The sequence below is a fragment of the Talpa europaea genome, assembly GCF_964194135.1.
Source record: "Talpa europaea genome assembly, chromosome: 9".
NCBI lineage: Eukaryota > Metazoa > Chordata > Mammalia > Eulipotyphla > Talpidae > Talpa > Talpa europaea.
In genome coordinates this window covers 65432429-65445462 of record NC_140076.1, presented here as the reverse complement: position 1 = coordinate 65445462, position 13034 = coordinate 65432429, and the positions used below count along the sequence as shown (strand labels likewise).

Genomic DNA, 13034 nt, shown 5'->3' with positions numbered 1-13034 from the left:
TATTATAGTCACAATTACTGGCCTCATAACACTTTTATGTTTAGCAAGCTAAAAGCTCTGCTTGATCTAGCTTTCCCATCTGCTCTGAATGCTTACTTCTTAAATAAAGAATGGCACAGTAATGTACACACATCTTAAGTGCAGAGCTTGATGAATTTATAGTTGTGCTCAAAAGCAAGAGAAAAGATTTTTTCCTTTTTGTGGCTCTAAAATAACTTATACATAGATAATTCTTATAGCTATTTCTTAGCCAATGTTCTAATTACTTTCCCTTTTTAATCAGTACCTGAACTGCTAAGTCTGTTTCGAATTCCAGCAGGAAACAGAGAATTGCTTTCTTTAATTGGTTGGCTACTCCCAACAAGGTCAAGTCGTCCTGCAGCTGCAGCCCATGACAATCTCATGAAACAGGCCACAGTAGAAGTGAAATCACTTACTTCCATTGTCTAAAGAAGATAGAAAGAGCATTTATGAGAAAAGGTCATCTTGAACTTACTCCACTCACTTCTAGAACCTTTGCACAGGTCTCAGTTTTGTGAAACTCTTCTCCCTTCAAGATTATCCAGAGGGACAAAGTTTTCACATTTCTATCACATTTCACATTTCTATCACATTTCTATCAGTCCAAAGACTCTTAAAATCTGCTTACCTGTAAAACAGACAGTGATCTCCATGCTCTGGCACTAAATCTCCCATCACGAGATTCCTGCTCACCATCTCCCCTCCTCAACATGCTATGTTCTGCCCTATATGGACTACAGAATGATTCCGCAGATAAGTTCTGCCGTGGTCTCTCTAACTTAGCTCAAGCCCTCCCTTTGGCCTAAAAAACTCTCCTCTTTCCAGCTCTCCATACTTACTGCTATACATCTAATCCCTATCCTTCAAGGCCTAGCTTGAAAGCCAACTTCTACAGAAAATCATCTATGGCAGTATAGGGTAAGTAAAATAGTATCAGGCTTTTCTGCCCTCCCACAATTAGGATAGATGACGGAACTCTGCAGTCCTGAATGCATGCCTGATGGCAGGCACCTGGAATAGGGTGTGGGCCTATGTAGATGGGATTCACCTGGGCTAAGACTGGGCTTTTTAAGGGCAGTGTCACGGGGACGCCAGTAGAAGCCGAGGGAAGAAAAACAAACAGAAGCAGAAGCAGAGAAGCAGAGAGGAAGAACAAAAGGGAGAGTAGAGTAGCAGAACCACGAGGAGCAGAGAAGCAGAGACTACCAGAAAACGCCGGAGAGCCCAGATAGAGTGAAGGCTTACTGGGGCTGGGAGGCCAGCCAGCCTCCCGACCCCCCAGCACCCCTGTCTGCTGTGTACCTGCTAAATCCCAATAAAAGCCTGAAAAAGCCACTGAGGGCTCCAGGACTCTTCTCCTCCTTTACTCAGTCCGCTCGATCATAGAAAACCTGCTCCGTGTCCCTTCCTGCCCACTACAGGCAGTAACAGGTGAAGGCAGTATTTCCTGAAAAGCCTTTGCAATTCTCTTCAAACTCTTGACCTTTTCTACCTGAAACTAGTTTTTTCCCATAGCAAATTCCTTAAAGGTAATATTCACGTCATAGTTTTTGTATCAGCACAGTACCTCATCACAACCAGTGCCTTCTAAATACTAGGCACTTAGTATTTCCTGAATACACATATCACTTACTTGTATTGCAACTCGTGCGGCAGGGATGATTTCCTCAACCCTAATAGAAGACCTGTCAGACACTGACAACTGTCGGTAAGATGACTTTTCTGGGGTACCACATAAGGACATCTGTCTGCTTGTCTGTCGGCTGACATTTCGGAACGGGCGAGAAGAAAGGGCTTCTATGCCATCTTTGGTGAGGTCTTCATCTAAAACCGTGGGCATTGTTTGTCCAACAAGTAAAAACCTTTAAGGAAATAAAAAGCTAGACTTATTCAAGGCCATGTCATACTATTTAAAATGATGGAATTTGGGGAGAAAAAGTCAAGCTTTGTCTTTTGAGATTGAAGCAATGTAGTTACATACCTTGCAAGTTGCAGACAGATGGAATAAACTCCCTGCCTTGTTTCATAGTCTACTTCTGATGGAATGGAATCCCTCTGCATAACATTTACAACCAAACTTCAAAGGAAAGAAAAGGTAGATATTAAAGCTTTCTATCTCTTTCATAGGAAATATTCTATAAGTAATTTAATTACTTGTAAATGTTATCAATTACTGAAATTTCTATAAGATTCTGACATACAAATGGACCATATATATTTTTATCCAGTGTTTTTTTTTTTTAAAGATTTATTTATTCATGCACACAAGAGCTGGGCAGAACAGAACAGGCAGACTGAAACACACTGCTGAGGTGTGGAGCGGGCGAGACAGGCGAGGTCTGCTTCGCCATGTGAGTTGCTCCCTGGCTGGCCGGGGATCGAACTTGTGCTGTAGAGGCTTCGGATTGCTTCACAGTGCAGTGCTTAACCCCTTGTGCCACCAGAGAGGCCCTTCTCAGTGATTTCTATACCTATATTCCTCCCAGTCCATTTACAGTTAGATTCCTTGCTTAGTCAAAAAGTTACCCAAGATAAATGTTTAGATAGTTCTCACTAACAGGTTTCAGTTCACTGATTAACTGCTAGCTATCTTGGTATTATTAGAACTATCAATTCAAAAATATATACAGAATACCTATATTCAATAAAACTATATCCACTCCAACCTATATTACTGAGAAAACTTCCAAATTATTCTTTCTGCTTCCAAATCCTTGACTCTCTAAACCCCAAAACCTATTTTTAAGAGCTGAATCAGACTGATTCTTTAAAAATATAAGTCAGGCCATGGCACTCCTCCTCTGAACACAGTTTTCCATGGCTTACTATTTCCTACAGAGGAAAAAGGTAGTCTTCATTATAGCCTAAAAGCTGGCTATGTAACCTTACCTAACCAACCTCTGCTGAATCGGTGATCTCCTGTCCCCCTATGAAACCTCCTCCACTTAACCACATCAGCCTCCTGCTGAACTCCAGGTCCGTGCCTTGTGGTCAATGTGCTTTTGAGGAGCCTTTCTCCAAGTATCTCCAGGTCTGTCCCTCACCTCCTTCAGTTCTTTGTAAAATGTCACCCCGCTGCTGAAGCCTTCCCCTGATCAATGATCTACTGAAAATCACAATCCTTTCCATCCCCCCTTCCTTGCCTGATTTTTCTCTACAGCTCTTAACACCATCTGATACACTTATCTTTATTTGTTTATTGTCTTCTCTTTTATACTTCATGAGGACATAGAATTTTGTCTAATCTACTTGCTGTTCTGTTCCCACTATTTAGAACAATGCCTCACATATAACTGTCATGGAAAAATAAACCAGAAATAAAATGCCTGTATTACCACAGCTCTGCAACTGCCTAAGTGATCTGAAATGAGGTTTTACTACAAATACCTCTAAAATGTTGAACAAAGAATAAAACTGTGTACAACTGTGTACTACTATTTCTTTTAGCCCCAATTTCCATTCCCCTTGTTTCCTCTTCCCTATTTCTCTTCTAAGTCTCTACCCAACTTCTCTTCTCCTAAAGGCCTCCAAATAGGAACTTCTTCACCTATCTTCTGTTCAAGCTTTAGGCTGGTCTTCACTCCTTCCTCTCCAGAGGACATGGCTTACTTCTTCATGTAACAAATCTCCCTTCAATGGAGAGAACTCAGTCCCATCAATTACCCCTTTTTCTTTCTTTACATAATATTATATTGAAATTCTAACCTCAAACCTCCTGCTTTGAGGAAGTTCTCACAGAAAGATTTTGCACAGTTTCTCGCCATGTCATCATCAGCCGTTGGCATGAGTTTGGAACTTAGAACCTTGGAAACAGATAAGCACAATTAATCATCCCGACATTTCCAGCACAAATTACTCCTTTAATAAGTAAAAAGAGAGAACTTGGGTCAGAATATCTTTAAACACTGCACGCTGTTTTCCCCTAGAAACATTGAGGAGCTGATGTTTGCCAACCAAAAAAACCCACATTTTTCAGGTTCTATTTACTTAGCAAAAAAAAATGTTTGCATTTTGAAGAAACTTGTTTTCATGAAACTCAGATGGGAATGTTTTAGGTTCTCAGGTTTAGATAAAAGCAGACAAAGTCAGGTGATATGTTAGATATGTTCTTGAATAAGTACATAAAGTTTTATGAAATAATTCTTTTATTAAGAACAATAGGTGAGTTCCCTAATAGTGATTCTAATGCCCATATATTAAGCATCTACAATGTACTTGGCATAGGATGAGTGTCTTAATATGTGTTGTCTTAACCTCACAATGCATGGCACATGTGTTTACTGATACAGGTTGACCTATCGCAGCACTTGAATTCAAATCCAGGTATGTGTCACTTTAATATCCATGCCCTTTTATGGCATGACAGCCCCTATTTCAAAAAAAGCTAAACTGACTATTTCAGGATAACAGAGAAGTATTTCATCTAAATATAGTATGAGTTTACAAATGTATTTCACACTCTAGCTTTACCATCTAACAGCTGAAAGATCTTAGGCATAGAATTTTCCCTTTTGTCAGATGAAATGAAACTTCGGGAAAAAAAGCGGATGGAAGTACTCTCTAAAATATTCATGACCTATGTTGTGATCCACAATCTGAAGGTAAATGGCAATTTGGTAATTTGGTCTGCATTCTATAATAAATAACTGTCTGAAAAGGATGTTCTGGGACAAAGAAGAATCATTCAGAACTTTCCCCCCACCAGACCTGAAGTGATAGGAGGGCCAAGCCTACAACTCCTAGAACAGAACAGTGTTTAGCAGACCACTTTTCCACATAGCTTGTTAGTGCTATACTTTCAAGATTCAGCACAGTCAGCCTCCATCATGAGATCTTGGAGCAAATATTCTGTCTTTTCAATTCTGACTCTTTATAACTTGCACACAGTGACTATTTCATAAAAGTTCACTGAATCAAATCTACTAGTTAAAATCTACTGAGGGGGCAGAAGAGAGTAAAAATAGTCTGTTGCTCAAATTCTTCCAATAGCTTTTTTAAAACCTTGAAATATTAATGTGTCTCTGGAGTAACTGCTCAGAAAACTTCTCTAATATCAACAAATCACAACAGCTTTTTTTAAAAATTAGCACTTTTTAAGTAATTAGACTGAGGATTAATAATATTATGCGGACTTGAGAAAGTTCCAGAGGAAGGCAATGACATATTTCAATACAAATGGCTTCCTAGTTCTTTATTTAGATGCTATCATGCAAGTATAAGAACATATATAAATAAAAATAGAAAAGAAAAAAAACAAGCAAAAGGTAAAATGTTTCCATTTATAATCTATTTTGTATGTTTTTTAAAAATAATTTTTAAACAGCAATCCAATAAAAACAGGAAGCTATTTACTTATTTCTGGCACCTTTGATTCTACAAATTAAAACAAACAAAAAATAAATTAGGTTTCTTACTTCCAAGTTGTAGAGTACTCTGAAAGTAGACATTCCTGGAGCAAAAGATCGAAACAGACTTTCTAAGATTGAACTGGCACTTGGCTGATGCTGTTGCTTTGAAGAGAGGGATGGAGATTTTGAAGACTGAGAACTTGCTTCAGACAGTAATGTTTTCTAAGTTTAAAAAAATGAAATAAAGAAAGTGTATCTTAAAGGCACAGTTTAAAGAGAAACAGCTATTTTCATATATTTTATTATTCTTTTCCTCATTAAGCCATGTCAACAGAATTTTCTAAAAATTAACCTCATAAAAACATATCACTTTATAATTACTGGCAAAACATCAAACTCCATAACACTGTATGTGTTCAGTAGTACTGCCATCCTATACCAATGCCTTCGAGAGTGTATTCTATGCAACATTAACAAAGTCACTATATTAACAAAGTCACTATAATTACACTAATCCCTCAAATTAATACATAAGCCATATGTCACTGAGCTGATATAAATTTCAGTCACTGAAATATAAAATTCCTAACTTATTAGTTCTAACAATTTTAATCTAAATTAATTTATTTGGTAAATATAAACAATTTCTATATATAAAACTCTTAAGGAACAATATTCTAAGAATTTAACAAAATGAAATTTATATGTCCACTATGTAAAAAACTTAAAGAATAATCCATTTATGTAAGCAACTCAAATATATGTAAAAATCACATTCAGAAATGCATCACAACAGAAGAATCAACTGAATCAAAACTAAGGTCTGATCCTGAACAAGACACTTAATTTCTCTGGGCTTTGGTTTCTTAACATATAACATGAATGAAGTAGAAGCAGATGATGTCTGGGGCATCCCTAGTGGAGCAAGAGGTTAAGCGTCAGCACTATGAAGCAATCTGTAGCTACTGCAGCAAGAGTTTGATCCCCGGCCAGGGAGGTGACCCACATGGCACAGCAGACCTCTCCTGTCTTGCCCGCTGCTCCCCTCAGCAGAGTATTTCAGTCAATCTGCCTGTTCTCCTCCCCTCTCTGTCTTTGGTGAATCCTCTCACCTCCCGCATCTCTGGCCTGAACCCCAGTTCTTGTATGCATAAATAAATCTTTAAAAAAAAAAAAAAAGCGGGTGATGTCAAAGGTTCTTTTAGGTCTAAAATTTGATGTCATTATTGACTAATACTTTAAAAGCCAACAAGAGTTCTGATTTCCATTTATGGGAAAAGCATTTTTTGAGAAAGAAAAATTGCTAAGAAAAGGGTGTTATCAGACAGCCTTGATCTGATTTCACATTGTGTTTTCACTGAATCAACATAAAATTCTCATGCCAGTAAAATAATTATCCAAGATGCTCATACCTTTCTTCCTAAAGAATCAAGTTGGTCAAGGGCTTCCTGTATGGCTGGATCAGTGGGTATTAAGAGCAGAAGCTTTCGTACTCGTAGAGTTATCCTGAAAATTTTCAAATTGAAATGTTTTTCACATACGCCATACTTTGAATAACAGAGCAATTTAGTATAGACTATAAAATAAATTTCAAGTGAAAAGTTACTTGGCTCCTTAGTAACTTTCTTTCAAGCTTCATAAATACTTATATTTACCTTGGCTCCTCTAGATTGGCAAGCTGGTAGAGCATGTCAAATACATTACATACAAGTGCCATCACTACACCAGGGAGGGATTTCTCCTGGGGGGACAGAAGCAAAATATAAATACAAATTTATAAAAGAATTTTCTCCTCTTCTAATCAAATGTGCCAACAATAAAATACAGTTCTAAAAAACTGGCCATCACAAAATTTGCAGGTAGCACACCACCTGGGAACACATAATGAGGAAATACTACCATCTAGTGTACTTATTTCCTTGGCTCATTTCTATCCACCTGCCAACGAATGGGCTAGGGAACCAAAAGGCAGGCAGCAGAAGAAAGACAAGACAAAGGGCAGGTGTAATGAGCAGAAGCTGACCAAAGCTCACCGGGAGCAAGTAAGGTTATAGTGATAGAAAAGCAAAATTCAGGTGGTCTGCATCTGTGTATAAACTTACACACAATACCCAGAGCAGTTTAAGATGTAATTAAAGTATTATTTTCTGGTTATAAGGAGTAAGAAACTTGACATCACTCTAGAGTATACTGATATACAGGAAGGTTTATAGTAAGTTCAGGATAAATATGAGATAGTTTAAAATGTTAAACTTGAAGATGCTGTGTACAGTTTCTGTTGTTAGTCAACTGTCATAATAGCACTCAGAAAGATTTCTTTCTTAAATTCTCACTATATCTAAGTACAGTTACTTAGCTACAGCCACACCAAGATCTTACATTTGGAATTAAAGGAATATATATATTATATATATTATTATATATTATATATTATAATATAGTATATATTTATATATATATATAATGTATAATTACTCTGGGGGGAAAATCCCTGTGTCATTTAAATGCTTTATTTTACATGAAGCTGATATTATCATAGACTGTAAAAGTCTACAGAGTGGAACACTCTTGTCATTTCTGTGCCCCAAGTGCCAAGTTCAATTCCTGACACAGAACGTACAAATAAATAGGTTATAATCGCTCTCCTGCACTGTTGGTGGGAGTGCAAACTGGTCCAACCACTATGGAGAGCTGTGTGGAGATTTCTGGACCTACTAAACATAGAGCTTCCATATGATCCAGCAATTCCACTCCTAGGTATTTACCCAAAGGACACAGAAACATCAATTCCAAAGAACACCTGCACCCCTATGTTTATAGCAGCACTATTTACAACAGCTAGGCTTTGGAAACAGCCCAAATGCCCAAAAATAGATGACTGGATTAAGAAGATGTGGTACATATACACCATGGAATATTACTCAGCATTCAAAAAAGATAAACACATGCAATTTGCAGCAATATGGATGGGGCTGGAAGAGATCATGCTCAGCGAAATAAGCCAGAAAGAAAAAGAAAAATACCGGATGGTCTCACTCATAGCAGGAATCTAGAAAACTTAAATAAGGGACCAGGAAAAAGAATAACTGTAAGAAAGAAAATATCAAAATTGACAAACAACTACGAACCAGAGACACTCTATGGGGGGTGGAGGGCGGGGAAAGGAGGGCTTGGGGTCAAAATAAGGGGGTTGTAATTGTATGGGGAATATAAAAATAAAATTTAAAAAAAAATCAGGAGTAAAAAAATAGGTTATAACTGATTCATGGAATCATTCAACAAATACTGACTGAGTTTCTACTATGTGCTAGTCATTGTTTTAGGTGCTGGGGATGTAGCAGTGAACAAAAGTAGACAAAAGTCTGCTCTCATGGAGCTTATATTTTACTGAGAACAGAGATGCTAAACAATATAAATACAGTATATAGTATGTTAAAGAAAAATAAAGTAAGGAAGGAAAATAAGAAGTGCAGGAATAGGAGTGGGTTAAAAATTTAGACAGGGTTGCCAAAGGTGAGTTACTGAGAAGGTAACAATTTGAGTAAAAGTTGAAGAAAGTCAAAGAGAACTCGTGGGATGTTAGTGAGGAACACTGTCCGTATAGGGAAGAGGAAGCACAGGCCGTGCTATGTTTGAGGACCCACAAGGAGGCTATACAGCTGGAGTGGTGTGAGGGAAGGAGGACCAAAGGAGATGATCTTACGGAGGTCCTCAGGGGCACATCAGGTAGACCCAGTGGGTCCCAGTAAAGACTATGGCTCTTGCTCTAAGTGAGATGAGACTCGTTGAAGCATCTGAGCTCAGGAGTGGCACATTTTGACTTGTTTAAAAAAAATCATGGGCTGCTGGGCATTATAAAGATAAGAAGCTGAAAAGCTGTGAGGCAAAAGTAGTGAGACCAGTCAGGCACGACCGAAACATTCCCCGTGAGGGATGTGGTTGCCTGGAATGGTGTGGAAGCTATGAAGGGAGAGAAATGTAGCTAGACATTTTAAAGGTAGAGACAAAGATTTGTGATGCATGTCAGTATGACAAAAAGAAAGTGTGCAAGGATTCTGGCATGAAGGTCTATTAGAACAAAGGTGCCATTATCTGAAACGGCAATTTGTGGGATGATGAGGTTTGAGATAGAGGTGAGGTAGTGGGAAGAGGTATCATAAGTTCTGCTTTGCTCTATTAGGATAGGGGTGCCTATCTCATATTTAAGAAGAGACATTAAAGTAGTTGGATCAATATCTGGGACTTCAAGTTAAAGATAAAAATTGGGGTATGGGGCCTCCCTGGTGGCGCAGCGGTTGAGCGCTGGGTTGCGAAGCTGCCTGCAGCCTCTGCAGCGCCGGTTCTATCCCCAGCTGCTCCCCAGCCACCGGAGGAGGGTCCTACATGGTGTGCAGACCTCTCCTGCCGCCCGCTGCTCCCCTCAGCAGTGTGCTTCAGTCCTTCTGCCTGTTCTGTTCCCCGCTCTGACTCTGGTGAATTCTCTCACCCTCCCGCGCTTCTGACTGTACCCAGTGCTTGTATAAATAAATAAATAAATCTTTAAAAAAAAATTGGGGTGTGATCAGTGTACAAAGAATATACAAAGCTTTGAAATGAGATGTAATTTCTAAGGTATTGAGCACAGGCAGGGGACAGATTAAAGAACTGAGTTAGGGAAATCTTTTGTATAGATTAGGGAGATCAAGAATCAGCAGAGGAGACAAAACAGAGTCAGAGAGGTAGGGAAAGCCAGATAAGTCCTGAAAGCCAAGTAAAGAAAGTATTTCAAGGGAAAGTGATCATATGTACCAACCACATCAAGATGATGAGGATTTAGAGGTGCAGTTGATGGACTACCTTGAAAATAGCCTCTTTGCAAAAGGGGTCGAGAAAGGATAGCAAAAGATAGACAACTCTTTTAAGGAGTTTTGCTGATCTGTGAAGGAGAGAATGGACAGAAGTGAAGATAGAATTATAGTAAAGAAAGGGTTTTCCTAAGATGGTAAAAATAACAGAATGTTTGTATGTAATGGGAAATATTGATGAATAAGTGAAGATGCATGAGAGAAGCAGCAAGAATTTGCCAGGCAGAATGATTCAGTGACTCAGAAGATGCTGTCGTTCATGCTGACAAATTGTGTTATCACCTCCCAATTGCAGCCTAGTGTTTCTCAGTGATACAGTTCTGTAATGTCAGGTTGACTAAAAGAAAAGGACATATTCATCCAAATCCACATAGGCTGCAAGTGAAATGGTGGAGATTATTAAATTCTTGTTTTGAAACTAAAATTCATTACTCAATACCTGCTCCATGGCATATGAGGAACTGAAAACCCCACTGCTGCTGCTGCTAGAGCTGGTTGAGGAATCTGCGGAGCTCCCAGATGGGGTCCCACTGCCAGAAGTCTTTACTGTAAGGATTTGTTCATCAGAAAATCCCAACTGGTGGAGTAGCTTTTGATCTTTATTCACTGTCAGCTGTAAAAAAAGTGATTTTTTAATTATTGAGAAGGAAAGGACGAGAAAAATATTAATATCAGGCTAAAGTGCCACACTTGTTTACTTAAACCTACCAGACTATCATTTGTAAATATCTGTATATTATCCACTGGAGAGCATAACTGTTTGGCTATCTTCCACCGGACACTCCCTATGGTTTCATTACTGTGAGCCTGTAAAATGAAATTAAGTATCGCCATGAGTAATTTGTTAATGCATTCATTTAAACAACTGTTAGCAAGCACCTGTGTACCAGGCATTGTTCAAAGGTGGGAAAACAGCAGAGAACCCAAAGACAAGAATCCCTGCCCTTATGAAACTTCCTTTCTGCTGTAATTAAATGTTCTAGCCCACACACCAATCCCTCCCCATCATGCATGGAATAAAATCTCAAGTCTTCTTCCACTGCAACTCATCCACGCTGTCCCTTTCTTACTGTGCTCTAGTCAGTCCTGCCACCTTGCTTGTGACTGAACAAGCCAAGCAAATGCCCACCTTGGCCTTTGTACCTACTGCTCCCTTTGGTTGGAATGGTCTTCCCCAGAAATGGGTTACTCTGTGACTTCATTCAAGTCTTTGCTCAACTGTCACCACCTCAGAGAGACCTTCCCTGTCCATCTTTATCTAAAATATTTCATGTATACCCATAATTCTCTACCAACTCATCCAGCATTATATTCTTATTCTTTATAACGCTTATCACCATCTGATATAACATTATATATTTACTTTTGTGTCTGCTCATCAATTTCCTTTCATTCCAGGTCTTAGTTCTAAATTTGTTCACCAAACAGCTTTTAAGATAGTCATTCATGCAGCTATCTCAATTAATAGAGTCCTTATGAACATAACAAGACAATATGAAAATAGTTGCAGAGGTTAATGTAAACCTACCTCTACAGTGAAGGTATCTTTGGTAGACTCATAAGTAACATTAAGAGTTAAAAGATGTCCATGAAATGAGGCACCATGAGGTAGAATAGTTCGTGGGACAGAGTAAAAATCCTTGAAAAAGACAGGTCAAGAACAAGTCAGATGCACAGTGTCACTTCTAAATATCCCAAAAATACATATACCACACGCTAAGTCCAATATAAGCAGATAATAAAGTTGCTTTAAAAAGAAAAGAGGGGCCTCCCTGGTGGCGCAGTGGTTGAGCGCTGGGTTGTGAGGATGCCCGCAGCCTCTGCAGCGCTGGTTTGATCCCCTGGTCGCCGGGCGAGGGTCCCACATGGCGCACAGACCTCTCCTGCCGCCCACTGCTCCCCTCAGCAGTGTACTTCGTCAGTCTGCCTCCTCTGCACCCCACTCTGGCTCTGGTGAATTCTCTCACCCTCCCGTGTTTCTGAGTGTACCCAGTGCTTGTATAAATAAATAAATAAATCTTTAAAAATATATATATATAATAAGAAGAGGCTTACCTCTATAGTGATCACATAGCGTTCTGCCAAAAGCAGCAATCTCTCAATTATTACAAGTTTAGTAGATCTATGGATTAAAAAGATATTTATGAACATATTTGAAATAAATTGCCGGCTTGAGCTCAATTCCAGTTTGTTTCATCAAACCACATCACAGCTAGCACTCACTGGCCAAAGACTTCATTTCACTCTCTCCCAAGGGGGTAAGACCTGGTTCAACCAGGTCACAGCAGCAGTGCACAGATGGGCTACATGAGGAGAAGCCTGCCCTTCCCCATGAGTCCTTTTTCTCTCTTCTTCTTTTAAAGTTGATCCACAGAGGACTTAGGTCTCCAGGCCTATTTGTTCATCAATCCACCAAGAATGAACAATCGGTTTGACTCATAGAATCTTACAAATATGTTCCATAATTCTGTGAATACATGGATTCTGACAGAGTTCTAAATTGCCTCAGAATGAGAAGACAAATGCAAACCACTATGTATACCACCAATTGTTGTTTGTTTTAATTAGACTGAGAATGAAGAGGAAAAGAAGGATAATCAATTTTTCATCTGGTTTATGTGAACATTCTCCATAGTTAAAACATACAATTTAAGAATTTGTTATTCAAGGGTTTTAAAATACTTAAAAAGTAGACCAGTAAACACAACTATCTGTGGAACAGGAAACACAGCAAGGGAGGATAGAGCTCTAACAGACTCTGAAAATGAGACCCGAGGCCTCCTTTGGTCAGACTTATGGAATCTTATTTATCATCTGAAAT

The 13034-nt window shown here is 38.9% G+C and overlaps 1 protein-coding gene across 1 annotated transcript in view; it reads right to left on the bottom strand.

The window, feature by feature from the left end:
- The window catches only part of USP24 (ubiquitin specific peptidase 24), a gene marked incomplete at its 3' end in the record, with an annotated part of 135476 nt that overhangs the window by 45445 nt on the left and 76997 nt on the right, over window positions 1–13034 (bottom strand). The window contains exons 25-35 of the mRNA XM_084241782.1: window positions 12269–12335; window positions 11742–11852; window positions 10922–11020; window positions 10653–10826; window positions 7025–7110; window positions 6782–6875; window positions 5436–5591; window positions 3727–3824; window positions 2003–2098; window positions 1655–1883; window positions 287–446 (exon numbers count right to left, since the gene is read on the bottom strand). Coding sequence (XP_084097908.1) covers window positions 287–446; window positions 1655–1883; window positions 2003–2098; window positions 3727–3824; window positions 5436–5591; window positions 6782–6875; window positions 7025–7110; window positions 10653–10826; window positions 10922–11020; window positions 11742–11852; window positions 12269–12335 — 1370 coding nt within the window. The remainder of the gene's footprint in view (window positions 1–286; window positions 447–1654; window positions 1884–2002; window positions 2099–3726; window positions 3825–5435; window positions 5592–6781; window positions 6876–7024; window positions 7111–10652; window positions 10827–10921; window positions 11021–11741; window positions 11853–12268; window positions 12336–13034) is intronic.